The 18,403-nt window shown below is 42.0% G+C and overlaps 1 protein-coding gene across 3 annotated transcripts in view; it reads left to right on the plus strand.

Annotated features, from left to right (window-relative positions):
* The window catches only part of SPATA5 (spermatogenesis associated 5), a 229,961-nt gene that overhangs the window by 157,209 nt on the left and 54,349 nt on the right, over positions 1–18,403 (plus strand). For all 3 annotated transcript variants that reach the window (XM_052814826.1, XM_052814817.1, XM_052814808.1), the window contains exon 15: positions 6,940–7,104. In XM_052814826.1, coding sequence (XP_052670786.1) covers positions 6,940–7,104 — 165 coding nt within the window. The remainder of the gene's footprint in view (positions 1–6,939; positions 7,105–18,403) is intronic.

Here is an 18,403-nt window from a genome sequence, read left to right on the forward strand (position 1 = left end):
AAGGAAAGATGAATTTGTTCTTTTTCTGTACACTGGAACTGCAGGGTAAACTGTGTTTTGCTGTAATGACTAAGAGACTGATTTGTAGGGATAGCTGAAGGTGTTAGTTCCTGTTGGTAGCCAGCAAAGAGAGCAATTCCAGAAGATACATTGAATTACATGGAAAAGTTTCCCTCTGCTGATAAGACGAACTGGAAACGGGTGAAAATCAGTGGTTGAAGGAATAGGATTAGCTAATGGTAGTAGACCTGGAGGATAAGCAAAGCGAGTAGATGAATCCTACACAAGCATGGGCATTTGACTGCTTAGCAGTGAAGGACAGATTACGTTCTTATTTTTCAGATGGTTAACTCTCCGTATCGCTTCATCTTGGCTTGGACTCGGATGATATAAACTGTCTCCCTGTTGAAGCTGGTTTACTGTTTGTCGGCATATCAAACCACGTGTTCGTTCTCTGCCTTTAATTAGTACTTCTGGTTAATGCCTGAGTAAAATGTTCCCGCTGTGCTCACTGCCACTTGATAGTGTGCATTCTTCCTGAACACCTGCTGTCAAACCTATCATGTCTTTTCTTGTCAACTTGCACAATGCTCCAGGTCTTGAGCAAGACTGACATGATGGAAAGGTTGTACAGCCTGATTTTTAGAAATCTATGTAGAAGGTGAAGTCTTTGCGTAGGGACTGATAACAAGAGACTGCAACATTTTGTAAGAGCTAGTTTCCAATAATATCTAATAAAATTCTGTTTGCGAATGCAGTTTTTGAAGTAGTGGATATACTGTAGGTTAAAGAAGCAAAGTGCTCCACCCTGAGAGGAATTGTTGTGTAACGACGACAGAGAGTAATCTGCACAAATCTTGGGAGAAGTACAAGGGTGGTGATCAGCAAACAAGTCATCAAAGAGGGGAACTGGTTAGAGATGTTGGCATGTGCTGACGGTGGTGACAGACGTTGGCACAGAAGGAATAAGGTGGGGAGGAAGAAGAGTGTGGGGAAAGGGGCTCTTGGCAAGAAAAAAGCAGTATCGCTTGACTCGGGAGCCTGTAATTACAAGACTCCGGCCTTGTGACACAGCAAATAAGCGTGTCACCTGAAACAAAGGAATTCGAGGTTGCCTCCTGAAGCAGCTCGTGCCAGATGGAGGGGGAATGAAAACCTTATGGAGCAATAAAATTTAGCTCTCCACTGGACTGTGGGTTTTAAGTCCTTAACAGTGACAGTCTGATGTGTCTTTTCCCCTCGGCACCTTGTAATTCTGGTAATTAATCCATGGTTGCAAAAAGCTTCCAGTAGCCTGTCTAGCAAACAGGAAGGATGAGCTTCCCGTACTTGAAACTTTCAACGATCCTAAAATGCCAAGCGCTTCCTGGTCTGTTGCGTTGGGAGCATGACCTGCTCTGGCACAGAGCGAGAACGAAAACATGAGGCACCGAGGTGAGCCTCAAAAGCGTAGGAGAAGCACCTTTGTGGGAGCTGACTTCACTCCTACAAGAGATAAATGTGATGGCACAAGAAGGCCCTTTCATCATTGTTAACAAATTCACTTCCTCAGCCTATCTTTTACCTTAATACTTTCCACACTTGCAACACATCTGTCCTGACATGCGGGCAAACACACTGAAAGGATCTCACAAACAGTTGTTGCTTGCACAGACTACAGGAAGAATATGGCTGACTTAAAAATGCTTTAGATGTGTTCAAATACTGTAATGATGAAAGTAAAAAAAATTGCATTACCAAATTAGATAACAAGATATAGAGTACCTGTCATATTCGGGAGTCCGTGTAAGTAGGGACCACAACCAGGGTTCATAAATAGCAATTGTTAATTTAAGTGGGAAGGATTTAGTTACAAAGGAAACGGATTGTTCTGTTATTTCCAGTCCTCCCATTGTCATCTGTGGTCTAATCCCAATGGACTCCAAAGGCAGGATTAAACTTTTAGTTGCATTTTTTTAGGTTCTGCATTAAATTAATTGTATTTACTTGAAAGGAAATGTCTTAGATTTAGTATAAAAATCTGTTCCTACTTGTGGAGATTGATTGCAGCAGAGAACATGCAGTAACATTGATTCTCCAGATGAACTTCGTTACCTGCTGAACCTACTTGCTTTCTCTCACACACCCTCAATATGCCGTTTACTGTGCAGCTGATGTTTTGCTATGCAAGTTACGTTTTGCTAATGAAAATTTTGTCAGTTTGCCACTTTTTTTTTTTAATTATATTTCTTTTTTCTAATGTCAGGTTACCCTCTTGCACCGTTTAGGTATGACGTTTTGTTATAAGATCTGATTAAGAATGATTTTGATGAGTTAGGCATGGCTGTAGAAGTAAGTCTGTAGGAAAGCTATTTTTTCTATCCCACAGGAAGCTCATCAGCTGGGTATGCTCCTGTCAGTGTTATAATTCTGCATTGTTTGACAATGTAGTTCTTGAAATGGCCAAGTATCCTTTGAAAAAGCTAACTAAAGATGGATGCTTTAAAAAAAAAAAAAAAAAAGGAAAAGAGGAGCAGGAAAATTAGCAAAGCCCTAAGGTTAATTCTAGTCCATTCTTAAGAGGAACCACAAATATTTTCCTGGCTTTACCTATTTAAGTTTTCTTTCCTGAAATAATTATCTCTGTAATTGCACACAAAATACACATTTTTTAACTAGCTATCTTTTCCAATGATATATTTTGAAGTAATACTCTATTTTAATTACTACAGAATTTAAGCATTTCTTTTTGAAAGGAGAGCAGTTTCTTCTTAATTAAAACGTGTTTTTGCTGTTGATGATATTATGTATTACGTGACGATTATCCCACTTGCCTAGTGCTCCCCTGAAGAATATTGCATCTGTGTACCACTAGTAACCTTTCAGTGCCTGTGCACTTAGACCCCTTTCGTAACTGTTGTGGTAACAACAAAAAAATTACATAAACTTGCAAAAGAATTGCTTAATGCTATGAAGTATTCTGGTTTCTACCAAAACCCCAATTACTTAATTTTGTGCCCTTCCTGGCCTACATAAATTATGCAACCCTCACATCTCAACATCAGTGAATTATGTAGCTCTGCGCACACATCAATTAATTTTGGCCCCATCAACTTCCCACCTTCTGTGTGCTCCTAGCCTCAAATCAGTTTTGCATCTCCCAGCCGCGAGCAGTTAATTTTGTACTCCCGGCAGCTCATATCTGCCTGAACCTGCAGCCCGGCTTCAACTCTTCACCCTCCCCCACCTGCCTCTCCTCCTGCACAGCCCAAGCCACCGCCTTCTCCTGCCGAATTCCTCCTCCTCCTCCTCCTCCTCCTCCTCCTCCTCCTCCTCCTCCAGCAAGCATCAGTCCCAGGCGGCTTCACCTCCCACCTCGCCAATGGGTCAGCACCGGATCCCAACGCACCCCGCGGGCAGCCGGGCTGGTCCGGAGGTGACCTGGGTGTCCTTATCGTTCTCCGCGCGATTTCCAAAGTGCAAATTGCAAGAGCGAAGCTCCGTCTTCTGGAACGGCCTGTGAAAGTCATGGCGCGCTTAGAGCGACCAACCTCCAAAACCCTTCCCCATGGGGAACCCTGCATCACGCGACACCCCGCTGAGAAGAGAAATAGCTTCTAGGTCTGTAAAGACAGCAGCGTTGAGGAAAAAGGTGGTGCCAGCATCCATCAAACTCAGCGCTGCTGCCCGCAGCAGAAGGAAGCACCACCTGGGCCTTGGTGTTAAAGCTGACACCGCTGCTGCAGGTGTCCACACCAAATGCCATGGTAAGCTTCTCTAAGCAACCCCGAAAGAGCTCATCTTCCTCCAGAGGGAACTTCAGTGTGCAAAAACGTCAAGAGGGGTATCTTCTTCCCGTATTACCGATCTCTACGTGCAGCTCAGTTCCGAGCCCTGTGTTATTTTGGCCAAAAAGGAAAAGTATCTCCATGAGAAGTATGTGGAGAACAAAAGCCTGAGAGGGCAACGTGACGTCCTGCAAACGAGGACGGCCTCGACTTGCCGTTGTCCTCCGATCGCTTTGAGACCAGCGGGCAGCAGAGCAGCTCTGCAGCCCACCTACAGCCTCTCACCAGGGATTTGCCCCTTCCTCACTCTCTCCCTCTGCTTTTAGTTCCTCAGGAGCGTAGAGCGGAGGGGGCCGGCGGCTTGCCAAAGGGACAAGGGTGGTGACAGCAGAGCGAGAAGCGGTCGGGCTGTGCCCGGGGTCACCACATTTCCCATCTGGCTGGACTGTCGGGAGGGCTGGTGGAGACCAGCTCTCGGTTCAATCTGCTTTTCTCTCCAGGGGCCGGAGGGAATTTGACTCTTCTCTCAAGTGAGGTTACAGAATATTTTCTCTCCTCTCCTTTTTGTCTATGTATATTTAAGCAGCGAGCGCTGCAGAGACCGACTTGTGCTTTTTTTGTACGGTTCCCAGCACATCTGGCCGTCTTGGATAAGGTCCCTAGGCCTGATTGTAGCAAAAAGTAATGATAGCATGTTTAAAACTTGGGCCTCCAACTATGACTATATATAAAACGCAAAGCATTTGGGACGAACTGGAGGAAATACAATTTTTAGTAACTGAGCAAAAAAAATATATTCACTGTTTTACATCTGCAGTTGTGCTTTGCAAGCGTGGGTGCTCCGTTGCGTTAGAAGACTGTGTCTCAGAACTGAAAGCCGATGCAACGCAGGGGAGCGCTTGCTCCCAGCTGATTGGCATCAAGCATTTTTCCTGTCCCACTTGCACAACAGCCATGGTCATTCATCAGTGTGAAGCTAAGCTGGCTCTAGAAAACATTCTAATTATCTAGGCGTCCTGATTAAACCTGCCTTGATTTAGAAGAGGCACACCACCGTACTCATGTGAACATTTCTTGTTTCTTCTAAATAATAGAATTAGCTATGGGCATTTCCTTAAGAGCATGCAGAATGCAATTGCAGTATAATTCCTCTCCCTCCAAGCCTAGTCTTGAAACATGCAAATTTCTCTTTCAAGTGTGTTGGCAAAAAATGGCAATATCCTGATACACGCATGATTTAGATGGTGAATTACACACTGGTTGAGTTATCAGTGGGTTGAGTTCTTTGGTGAATGTATCAAGAGTGCTGTGAAAAGTAGCGCAGTCTGCTGAGGAGATATCAGTGGATGGCTTGCTTCTCGCTCTGTTTAGTAGGGATCCAGTGTTGGCCACTGCCAGGGACAAGGTACGGGGCTGGATACGGACCTTTAGTCTTCCCGGTACAGCCTTGCTATATCCTTAGATAGCTCAATGTAACACACTGCAGTGCCGTGCACTTTCTGCTGAGCGTTTTCATGTTCTGTTTTAAAAATAACAAGACATCTCTTAACATTCAGGATACATTTTTCCACTCTGAAGCGCCACAACAGTCTTTTTAAAGAAACTCTAGGAAGGGTGTTAACTTGATCAATGCTGTGCAGGAAGGAAAGCTCTTTCCTACTATTTTTTCAGCATGACTTTCACTGACATGATCAGGCTGGGAAAAGACTTATTGGCTGACAGCCCAGGACAGCCATGCAATATCTCTAGTCATCTGGAACTCAAACTACTCTGCCCAAGGGAGAACCATAACATAAAAACAATTTAGGTTACATGCTGAATCTTATAAACATTGTTCAGTTTTTAAAAAATAGTTTAAATACTACTTATGTGCATTTGCTACGCACAGGTTGGGTTTTTTTCAAATGTCAAGTAAGAAAGGCTGGCAGGGTTTTTACTTTTTTACTGTAGACGGTTTTCCAAAATCTTGGAGATTTTTAAAAATACAGGGAAATGAGCTTCCTCTCTTCTCATAAATTTAAGAACTTGGTTTCTCCTATGTATGGGATACAAGTGGTTTTATATGTAGATAATGTTTACTTTTTGACCCCATCTGGAAAGCATAGCGTCACAGAAGCGCTGGTTGGAGGGGGCTTCCAGAGGCCCTGCGGTCCCCCTCCCACACAACACGGGACTATCACCAGCACCAGATCGGGAGGTCTTGGCTTTGGCTGGCTGAGCCACAAAACCCCCAAGGACAGAGTTTCTGCAGCCTCCCTGATGACCTGCCCCGAGGCTGTGCTTCTCTTGTAGAGATTTTTTTCTCCCAGACAGTCCGAACCCTCCACGCTGCCCTTTGTGGCCATTGTCCCCTCTTACGTTGCCTGTCGCTGCTGCCCAGAGTTTGCTCTGTCACCTTCCCACCTCCCCGGTGTATACATAATCTGAGTAGCCCTGGGAAACCAAAGTGCAAGGGCCAATATATGTGTATGAAACTGCAAAGTTGGGGCCTTAGCTTGTAACTGTATTCATCTGCTGAATTTTCAGTTGTCTTGTGGCACAAGAGAAGGAAAAAACAGTGTTAATATATGCTAAAATGTATTAACTACAGTGCTTTCGCAAGTCTATGTTTTTTTCTTTCCCTTTTTGAAGCTAAGCATCACTGGCCTCTGCCTGTTGTTACCTTATTTTGCATTAAAAACTGTCAGAGTAATCTGCTCTTCTGTAAGCATGTGCAGCTCTAATAATTTGGGATAAAGCAACGTGAATCCAGAATGTAAGCTTCACTTCAAAAAATCTTTTTTTCTCCACTTGTTGTCTTGATTGAAGATCTGAACTTGGGATGTGTCCATTGCCACCTGTCCTTCTGCCAAGTCCTAACATTCCAGCACACCTTGCAACAAGCCTAAAATTATTATTTTAGGAAAATGACTATGGTTCCTTTGTGATTCCTTTTTTCCATGAACTGGTATTTCTCAAGCTGAGTAGCCTTACTGTCTTTTCAGCAACTGATCCATTCTAACATAGGAGAATAACCCTTCTTGCACATAGCTTGATTGTTCTTGTGCAGCTTCTTGCTTTTGCTGAAATTGTTGGTTATTTGGTGGCATTGTTTTTAACTGAGTTGTGGTTTTTACTTTCTTGATGTGATGTGCCGTGTGCTATAACTTTTTCTGTGATGCTTTCGTTGCAGGCCTTGCTGAGACCAGGACGAATAGACAGAATTATCTACGTGCCGTTGCCAGATGCAGCCACCCGTGGGGAGATCTTCAAACTTCATTTTCAGTCTATGCCAGTCAGTGATGAAGTCTGCTTAGCAGAGCTCATTCAGCACACAGAGAAGTACTCAGGAGCAGAGGTAAAACTTTCTGAATGGTAATGTCCATGGTGTCGGTGCACAAAACTGTGTTTTTAAAATTGAAATCAAGTATCATCCAGATATCATCCCTTGAGTCTTCTCAAAGTGGTGGGGGGAATTATGAAAGAGAATGTTAGAGAGATTTCTATCTTTCTGCTCAGAAAACAGAATACACTGTGGGGCTTTTTTCTTTCGAGATCTCCATCAGAGGATTGTTGCCAGGTGAAGGGCCTTTTCCAGAGTGAGCCTTAGTACGATCATGGTGGCCTTATTAAGGATGTGGTGCCAGGAGGAGTGGAGGGAGGTGGGGGCAAGTGCCCCCAGACTGCCCAGGCAGTTCACCTGGGTCTCCCCACATCCCCAGGGATCTTTTGCATTGAGGATTGTGACTGAGAGCCTCAGGTGGAGGGAGGACAGAGTTATGAGACAGTGTATGGGAATTGCAAGGGAGTCACTGATCACTTTGAAGCTCGTGTTTTCCTATTCCATATGTTCAAGACCTCACAGCAGCACTTATTGTTATAGCTCGTTGCTATTAGTTAGTCAGCTTCTGACAATGGACGTCAGACAATTATTTCCTGTCTTGGGTAGAAGGAGAAACTTTTGCAGATGTTGCTGCCTGGCCGTTGTAATAAGCATCGGTACGTTAGTGGTCACCACTCTGCTCCCTGAATATTAGTCATGTCAGTGTCTCGTGAAAGGGTATTTCATTCTTTCCTCATTTTGATTAATTGAAAGTAATTATATTACTTCAAAAATTCAAAGAATGTTATTAAGGTTGCCAGTTGGAGCTCTTAAAGGGTATGAAATACCAGAATTAAAATTTCCACCTTGCTGTAGCCAGTCCTAGCGTATGCATTACCGCACCATCTTTAGTTACATAGTCACCGACTACTTTTTCCATAGCAGAGTGGAGAATGTGATGTGCTTGCCGCAGCTCCCCCATCTTTCTGTGTGCTGTTTACAAGGGCACAGAAATAAGCTAAACTTTTGTCTTGGTCCAAAAGAGAGGGTGACTGTGGAGTATTTGTGTGATTCCTATAATGCTGAAGGCCCTTCTCAACTGAATGGTCATTGGATATGCTCCCAGGCAAGACCTTCACTCATTTAGCTATCACTTAAATGCTGGTATGTTGTAAAATGCTGCATTGCCTACTAGGAACCTCTGGCTGGTGAGGGCACGGCTGTGAGCGCTCCAGATCCAAGGGATGGGGTCAGACCTTGCCATACGCCGCAGCAGTGTCTGGGCTAGCCTCCAGGCTCATTCCGGGAAGCTGTGTCACGGCAGACACTAAAGTCAAATCCGCAAGAGCTTTCCTCCTCCACAGCACAGGACAAACTGTGCTCTGGGAATGAATGAATGAAAGCTGCGTAGTGAGCAAAGCTGTTTTGTGTAGCACATCTTTTTGCCGCAGAATGTGGGATCTCATAATGAAAAAAAGGCAATAATAAAAAGGACTGCAGGCTTAAATGTTGGTCTGGAAAACTGTCGCAGCTCTACTGCCTCCACGCTTTGGAGTAGTGACTTGAAAAAGTACTATGTTTTTATCCAGATGTCAGTGATATGACTTTTGCTGCCCTGGGAAAATTTATCTGCCTCTGGCTGAGTTACAAGCCTCCAAAAACATAAATATAAACATATCCTCTGTTGTGTATGGAAACTGTCTTCTTACCAGGCAACAACTTAATGCTCGTATTTCAGAAACTCCAAGCATATGGGGATTTCCTTTGGATATGGATCAGCTGAGGCTCTAGTGGTGAATTCCTGTGCCTAGTTGATAATGAGTCGCAAATGTCTTGGTGCTGGCTTTGTACAGAACCAAAAATAAGTTAATGGGTCATGGAGTGCAGCTAAAGGCTAGTTGCAGGGGGAAGAAAGCCTGCCTGTCTGTACGGCATTTCTCATGAATTTTGTTCTTTTGCATCATTGAAAGAATTATAATAACTGGGATGTAAAGAGTAAATACAGAAAAAGCCTCAGTCAGTGTTCCTTGGAAGAATGTATAAAAAGTCTTGACAGTTGGCACGCACAGTGGCCAGTTTCATTAAAGCCTTTTCTTCCTAGTGTCTCCAGCTTCCCAGCTTTACAAATAGTTTCCGCTGTTGAATGGCAAGTTCCCATTCCACTGTTCTACCCTTTGTTTAGAAAAAGAAATGGAAAATGCTTCGTTTTGTGACTAGAAGATGCTGTATGAATAGGGAGTTGCGTGTAAAGATGCGTTGAATCATCCTGACATGAGCTGAATAAACAGCAAGTAAAGTGGATAGTTCACTATGCATCTGGCTTCCAACTTGGCCTTTTTTCAGATCAGATATTTGTATCTTTTTGCCTGTCATCACTTATGACCAGTTATCTCTATTTACCTGCTGGATGTACGTTTCTCTTAATGAGTACCTTTAAAGATATATCAAGATAGCAAAATAGGGTGATTACTTTCCACTGTTCCATGTGAGAGAAGATGGAAGATAATTTATGAGGGTGAATTACAGTTTCCTTCTCTCATGTGTAAGTGGAGTTTAATGTAAAGAAAAAAGTGCATTAGAGGAGCAATTTCTGTACAGTTAGCTTTTATTATGCTAATAATATAGGTCAAACAAAGCCTCAGCTTTCTAGAAATATTTGGTTTTGAGTTTGATCTCCATTTCCAGGCCCTTCTGAAGTAGTGCTCTGTGGCAGTGCTTGAGGCTTTTCTTCAGGGATCCTTCAGTATCTGTAAATCAGGAAAGTCAGAAATTGTTTTTAGAGGTTTCTGAAAAGGAAGGTTTGGCCTCGGAGCTGATGTTGACATCAAGGATCATTCCCTCCTCCCTTTAAGGCAACTTCTGTGGCTGCATCTCTGCTCTGAAGGTATCTGCCTTTTCCCAGGAGCACCTCAAGGTCTTTTTAGCTGAGCCGGCGTGACCAAGCTGTGCGCAGGGTAGGTCTGGTTGCTGCAAGGACAGCTCTGCAGTAACCGTACGTCTCGTTTGTCCTCACACGCAAGCCGGCAGGTTTCACCGGTGTGGCGGAGGAGCAGTCAGAACTGCTCGTGTCTTTGCCCCCAGCTTTTTGGTCTAGGAAATTTCTACTGAAGGCCGTGCCCAGGCAGCTGATGCCTGGCATGGTTCAGCAGGAGGCTGTGCTGGGCTATGCTGCACCGCTGGCCTCACCGGCACCTCCAGATGCTGTAGCCTTAGCGAGGAGCATTGGTAGGCACAGAGGAGAAGTCTCTAGTCCTTGAAAGTAATAAAAATGGTTAAACCAACAACAGTTGTGCTGCATCGAAACTTTTATAAGGTTTATTCTAGTGTTCCTGCTTTTTATTTTGGGCAAAATTGCAAGAGATCCAACTTTTATAAAACTGATTTTTTTTTTTTTTTTAATGGTTTTATGTAATTGGGATGTCTTTACTCCGAGGTTGTTCAGTTTGATCATAGCTTTTTCCTAGAGCATTTTCACTGTTATACTTCATGCCGAGAATTTTTATCTGTTTGATTTCTCACTGTGCTTTCTATAAAGTACGATTAATTAAAGATCCAACCACAGAAGTACTTAAAAGCAATATTTTGAAGTGCCAAGCCGTGTGAGTTCTTTGGGTCTCATTTGCTTGCTTTCACGGTGCTGCTACAGCCATCTTGCTTTAGGAAAGATGGGCCTTCCACAAACTCAGGTGCTCTACTTTTTTAATTTGGGGTTCAGATTAGTTTTTTTCATAATTACTGGCTGCTCTCTGTTTTAATAGAAAACACCAATAGTCTCAATGTACTTTCTAGTGCAAGTAAGAACAAAATCACGTGGACAGTATCTGATAGGAAATTGCTTGTCCTGTAATTTTTAAATTATACCTTGTCTCAAACAGAAAAGAAGAAAGGTTGTAGCTGGAACATGTCTTGGCCTAGAGGAAGGACACCTACCTTTATAAATGCAAAGACTGATGTCTTTATTAGACCTGCGTGGGAAAAAAAAGATTGTATCGTTTGCCTTTACAAATTAAGTGGGTGTGTCTGTCTTGAAATCCTTGGAGTCTGCTCTGCGAAAAGGGACGAGCAAGGGATGAAGACAGTGTTTCCCCACTGTAGGAATATTTTATTCCAGAAAGCAGGTGATAAAAAGGAAAATAAAGCCAGTAGAGTGAGGGACCTTCTTTTATTGTCTGAGCCCCAGTCAGATTATGTTTTTGTTACAGTTTAGAAGGCAGTAGCAGAGAGTGAGGTTTTAGGCAGAAACTGAAATCAAGTGTTGAGTTGTTCTGAGTTTAAAGTTCATTAGAAGTAATAAAAAAATAAATGTTCTGGGTATGATGACAATATTCTTAAGACAAGTGTGCTTATAAAAGTAAGCTAATGGAACTGATTGCTTTTAAATTGGTGGAAAGCAGGTCATGGTGAAAGCGAAGGCTGGCATTGTTTCTATAGTATTGTCAGTTTCCATGCTTACAGGACACAATAGTAAAGCGGGAATCTGGGAACCTGTAAATCTTTCATTGGTTCTTAGTTGAAGTAGAATAGTTAATGTAAAAAATATCTTTCTCACTTTGCAATAACTCTCAATGGGAACACAGAGAATGAAGGGGAAAAAAAGCAAGCCAATGAAGGTTTGCTCTGGCTCAAATGAGAGCATATTTGATGCCAAAAAGTATCTTTGCAGCAGCACACTAACTCAAATCAGCTAAAGCCTTTGACTCTTTAAATATGTATTCCAAAACATGCATGTTCTTGTTTACCAGGTACTGACATATTTAAACTGTAAACTTTAATAAAAAACCACCCCAAACAACCAAAACCTCCCCAAACTCCTCTCTTTCTTATAGAGGAAGGTACCAACTGCAAAAGAAGTGATAATGCATTCCATCATAGGTGTACAGGAGGGTAAACAGTCTTTTAAGAGATTGGGAGAAAAATGTGTCTTTAGTAAAGACCATCTACAGTAAAGGTGAGAGAGGGCTTAGATATAGGGGGAAAAAAAGGACATCCGACAAATTAGGGTGTGTCATCTTTGTTACATCTAGTTTTCCATGAAGGAAAAGATCTTCCAAACTTAAGGGAAAGGCTTTCTGCTTAACATTTTTAAAGGGCAACGAATCCAATCCTGTACAGTAGCCTAAAAAGAGACATGGGCTTTGGGGAGTGAAGGTATCATAAAATAAAAAAAAAAAGAGCAAAGTTTCTGTATGGGAAACAAAAAAACAGTAGACCCTTCAAATCATGTCCTGGCTAAAGCTCATGGTTTTAGTTTTTAAACACAAACATGTTTGTTCCTTTTATGCTTAGTTATGCTAGATGCAGATTGTGTTCAGTTCCCATTGAATTCAACAGGTGTTGAAGGTCCTTAACACATCATGCCTTAGGACTGGGCTCTCAGATTTTGAACTTCTAAGATACCACAAAAAAAAAATGCGTATGACTCATCAGAAATGTGTGATTTGAAAATACACTTTGGTCGTTAAAGCATCTGTGTCTGAAATACTCTGGCCTGACTCTGTTGGGCAGCCTTCCCTTCTGAAGGAGTTCTGCTTAGCTCCGCACCAGGATACGGTATGCAATTTTCAAAGTGAGGAACGCTGTCAAATTGAAACGCAGCAAGATTAAGGCCTCAGATGAACCTCTGAAGTTTCTCTTGGAATGATGCAGAGGATCTGTTAATTTATATCACTCATTGAAAAGTGAACATTTTTGTGTGGGTGGGTGAGGAAAAGAGTCTCAGCCTTCATCCAATACGGGTAATATGGGATCACTGCCTTCCTACACCCATTTATCCGTGCTGAGGATGTGCTTGGCACAGGTGGCTGGAAGGTGAGGAAATACCTGGCATTCGGAATGTTTTCCGAATGTCAATGTTTGGGATAAACGAGATGAATCACCGGAAAGGAAATAACTAACTGCACAGGACTTCCCATGGGATTTTGCTTACTGCTGGTCTCGCAAGAACCTCGTACGTGCAGAATGTGCTTGGGCAGATTGGGAACGAGGGCAGCGCGAGCGTCTGGGTAATCACTCGTCGACATGGCGGTGCTGAACCGCAGCAGTTTGTGGTGGTGTGCTGCCTCTCCCCGCTCTCCTTTTTAGTCACTTGAGAAAGATCTGGTTCCCCTCGTGCATTTTTCAGAGATGGGGTGGGGATTTTGTTGCCCTAAGTGGGCTGATTTTTATCGCGTCTTGTCTCAGCTGAGACCAATAAAGTACTGTGTGCATTCACCGTATAAGTATATAAAGCATGGTTGGCAATTAGCACGTTTGTGCAACATGTAAGGTTTGGCGTATGGGAGAGTATTTGCATTGAAATTTATGCATGGCTAGCTCATCTGGGAAAGAACATTTTTATCCTTCAGTGAGATAATGATTTGCTAATAGTTTAATCAAGCAGAGGAGATTTAATGCATCTGGCTGAAGGGATATTAGCGTTTCCGAAAAGGTCAGACCCATTAACAGCTCAGGAGGATACAGTCAAAACTGCTTCCTAAGTAACTTGAAGAACAGTGATCCTCAGAGGAACTTGGGGAAAATGCCAGAGGGAATTTGAATGAGCCCCCAAGAGAGCACCAAACTGTGTAGAGGTATGAAATTTAGCCTGCTTCTCAAACCTGAGATTTTCTTATTCTGTACAGCCCAAAGAGCTGAACATTTTGATTCCTTAAGTGCTGAAACACTTAGGGTGTGGGAACACCTTACAGCTAATTTCAATGTGTTTTTTTCTTCCTTTCTGTGTCTTCATTAACTATTTTAATGGCATCGTCCCTCCGGGTTCTGCAAATGATCACTTGTGTTTGCTTTTGTCCTCCCTGTGCTTTTGAAGAGTTGTTTCTCATTGCATGCCTGTTTGGAGAAAGAACCTGCAACAGGAGCATCACTTGTGTCAGGGGTAAGCAATCCTCTGACGATGGGGCCGCTCACTTCCGATGAGCTTTTATAAAACAGCTGTAGCTTCACCAAACCAGCCGAGCCACGGGAGACGCCTGCGTTTACCGGCAGTGCTGACTGTGCTGTTTGCCTCCCTCCCCTGCCCTTGCCTTCCCTTTTCTACGCTACCTTCCATGCGGCGGAGTTACCGGGAGCTCCCCTTTGTTGAGGGTGGCAGAGGGGAGTGCATTGCCAGCACAGCGGGCGACTGTCGAGCTGTCACCGAAACACAGGCTTATAAAAGAGGGACCTAGACTCATACTCTGCCAGCCAGCTTCACTTGCCCTCTGCTCTTGCCTGTGGCTTTGCTGCTTTATTGTCCTGGTTTTGGCTGTAATTCCCAGCAATGGAAAAACATGTTGCTCTTTAAAAGCAGATGGGAATTCATTCCTGAAGGAAAAAATATGTCTCTTTAGGCTACTGCTATTGTTTTCTTTTAGTTTTATTTTTTGCCTGTGAGTTATTTCTAGCAACTTTTAATTTAATTCATTCTTCTTCTTTTTTTTTTTTTTTTTTTTTTTTTAATCAGAGGGATTATTCTTCAATGTCTTAAAGCACACGCTTTCAGTATACCAGTGATCACAAATGGGGGTATATAATGCTCAGAATGAAAACTGCATTTGCAATGATCAGGAAGGAATTGAAAATGTTGGTTTATTTCTGCCTTTTGAAGTATTTTCATTTACATAATACAAATGCTTGTATCAGTTCAGAGTGGTGGAATTTGCTTTAATGTTTAAAAAAGGAAAAGAAAAAAAAATTAAGCACTTTTTCCTCACGCTGACCTGTTTTTCTGATTTAAACCTGTAGTGCTGGCACTTGATCTTATAAGTTATGATGTGTCACAGGGTATGTGGTTAGAAGTGAGCTTGCTGCTTTGAATTTGACTCAACTCTAGTCCTAAAGTATAAGACAAGGCATACAAATTATAGAAAGTCACGAAAAAGTCATTGCAATTCATAGAGAATTAATTCCTCATCCTTGACTCTTACATACTTCAGGGCCAGATCCTTAACGTATACGAGTTGCTGTAAATACTGAATATGTCTTAGTACATTAGCAAAAGATATGTCCAAAGTTTTTTGTTTCATTTTCTGTGAGACCGCTGATTTGTATCCACTTTTTTCATCAACGGGGGAAAAAAGTAAATATTCTTACATATCTGTTGCGATTTCTCATGCCCTTAAGATTAGTGTGTGTCCGACTGGCTGAAGTGCCTGTTATGATTACTTTTAATGGTACACTATGTCTGACTATCAAACCTCAGTGTTCAATTTACCTTTCTTGACGTGTATATACGTTTTCCTCGTGGATATGCTGAGGGTTTTAGGGGGGTTTCTCGTGAAGGTTCCACTGATGCATAATCTTGGGCATCGGCTTGGCCAGAAGAGCTGCAGAGGGCTCCCCGCTTCTGCAGTAAAATTTCCTTTCCATCCTTAACAGAATCAGTCCTCGAAAAATAAGGGTAGTGCTTGGACAATGATATCCAAAATAGTTCTGATTATTATCTTAATTGGCACGAGGAATATTTAAATGTAGTACCTGAAGGCTAACTCAGATAGGATGTTTATACCAGATGAAACCATACAGGGGAACACCTTGTGCTGGCCTACTCGTATTTCTGGTACTGCGCCAGATAAACTGCTGTCAGGGTGGAAGAAATGTTGATGAACGGCAGAGGAATAATAGAGCCCAGGTATAAAAGCTTATTAATCTACCTGAGTATTGTTGCTGTGAATAAAGAACGTGTATTTTAATGGCAACACTAACTGTTTACACTTCACTGAACTGCAAAGATTGGAGAGGTGTGTGTGTATGAATTAAAATATTTGAACATATATTGGTATCTTTGTGTACATATAGAATAGGATGTTTGCCTTTGGCAGTCATCAGCAAAGTAATTGTTTCTGTTGCAAAAATTCGGAACCTAATAATGAATAATAAAATAATACCTAATAAAATCAATAAGCATGCCATTAGACTGTGAATATCTTAAACAATAAATGTACTGAATTTCAAACTTAAAAGCTGTCACTATTAAAGCTACATTTGTATAGAACATGCACCACCTATTCTGCTTCTGCTGCTTTCTCCTATAATAGAAATAATATTTCATTTGTGTAAAGTAAATGTTGCGTTTATTTTGGGAGGGATGGTCATTACTGATAAAGTATTTGGAGAGGTTTTTTGTCTTTTTTTTCTTAACATTTTAATTGTGATATGCTTTAATAATTTCATCCCTAAAAATATGTATGAGCTGCAAGCTTACACACTTGTTGTCATCCCATGGCGTCATTTGAGTTGAAAATGCACTCTGCTGTATTCCTTTCAAAGAGGTTTTGGTTATGTATAATTTCATTTTTCTGAGTGAGATTTTTTTTGAAAGAATAGTTGAAATATCTGCTTTTGTTCTGCTTTCTTTTTTTATCCACGAACATTAGCAATAACATTGTTGGAGTTGGAGGCTTTTTGGTGAGATTAAGCTGCTCAGCAGTAATTCTGAAACAGTTGGAGAAGTTGCTAGTAATTAAGATAGTCACTGATGCTGAATGTGGGAACAGGGAAGCTTTCAAGTACTTGCAGCCAAACCTATGTTGTCAGACAGGGAAATTTTTATTCTTGCCGTGTAACTTCTGTTTTCACAGCATGCCTGAACACTGGCTGTTCATGAGGAGAGCTGCAATCCCATTGAAGAAGGCACTTTAAGGGGAGCTATCTGTAGCTGGCTTTCTGTTTTGTATTTGAATCCTAACAAAGATTTTGTATTGGCACAAAACTTTGGTCTTAGCATTCAAACCATTGCCTGGAGTAGAAGCTGTCAAGTAACGTTTCTTAGCACTACTGAAAAGCTGATGGGTGCATGCACTACTGTAGCTCAGATTTTTGTATATCAAAAATTGGAAGTTGTTATTTCCAAGTTACCTTTTATGGTTTCCCTTGAATACGTATGGAAATACATAAAGCTTTAGATTGCCTTTGGCAGAAGGATTAAATGGTTATTGGTGGATGGAAACAACACAATAATAACACTACAGCAAATTATTAGCTATGTTAGAAGCAATTCCTTGGACCGTTTTGCTTTTTAACTAAAAACTTTTTCAAATTGTCACCTCATTCTCAGCTTGAGCTTTTTGTTTCCTGTCTTTGAGTAATGAAAATGTCAAGGATAGTCAGGTAGAAAAAAAAACCTTTCAGGTCTTAGTCTTCTGTAATTTGTCCATGGCATTGCATGTATAGAAGTGAGCCATTGGATCTGGGTTGACCACTTGCAGTGGAAGAAAACAGAGCAAAATGCAAGATGACTGCAGTTGCTAATTGGTCTTGGCATCCCCATTGTCAGAGGAGGAGATCTAAGAGCGTTTCGCCCAGTTTAAAAGAGCTGCTTTGGATTTTGTTTGTTTGATGGTTTATTTTCTTATTTAGGGAAGCAGGGGGGGTTAGTTATGATTTCAGAGTAATTGGCGTCTTACAGAGATGGGCTTTGTGGTGTTTGATACTTCATTTCCTAGCAAACAAAGTAAATTTGTGATAAAACTAGACTATTACTATTATACTTAACATTGCACAGCGAAGCACACCATTGGAGGGAAAGGAAGGGGAGAGCAGCAATCTGTCTTCTGTTTTGTCTTGTGTATTTGGGTCTTACTGTGCTTTTTAGTGGGATAAACCAACTTTGTCTTTTTCTGGAACTGCTCCCTGTGAGCTACCATTTGATGAGAAACTGATGAAGGGGCGGGGGGGAACTGTACCCGGCTCATAGGTTAGACTCTGTGGGTGTCTGCAGCAGAATGTTTCCAAGTTTTTGTGAGTCCGTGTCAGAAAAACTCTTTCTGCTCAATCTCTTTTCGGCAGCCACTTTCCATTGCAAGACATGGTTTTCATCGTTCAGCCAAGAATGAAGGACCAAAGAGAAGAAGCCAGGAGGACATGTTTTGGGGGATTTTTCTCGTGACAGGCAATGATGGGGGCTTGGGTGTTCATCATTGCCATAAGCAAGCAAGCAAAAAAACCCCCACAATCCCAAACCCAAAAGTCACGTGCTGCTTGCATTTCTGGTTACCTCTGCAAGTCACGGTTGTGGCTGTGTACCTGCAGAGAGGTGTTTTGGGGAGTTGCCTTGCCAGAGAGGACATACAGTATGGCTGTAGGGACACGGGCTCATCACAGACTCTTGTAATCAGACATGTTACTGCTTTATGGGATCTTGCCATTTCTGTGGTCATTTTTGTGTATTTACGTGTTATATAAACCAAAGGGAGAAACAAACCGCACTCCTTTGTTAGCTAAACAAAATTTGCAGGCAAGAAAATGCGTTCAGTAATTTAGTATAAACAAGAGAGAACAAAACTTTTCTTGATTTTGACTTTTCTAGTTTAAGGCCCGAGGACTTCCAAAGAAGAGTTGGCAGTCTTGTTTTAATATT

Source organism: Harpia harpyja, chromosome 2, assembly GCF_026419915.1.
Source record: "Harpia harpyja isolate bHarHar1 chromosome 2, bHarHar1 primary haplotype, whole genome shotgun sequence".
Classification (NCBI taxonomy): domain Eukaryota; kingdom Metazoa; phylum Chordata; class Aves; order Accipitriformes; family Accipitridae; genus Harpia; species Harpia harpyja.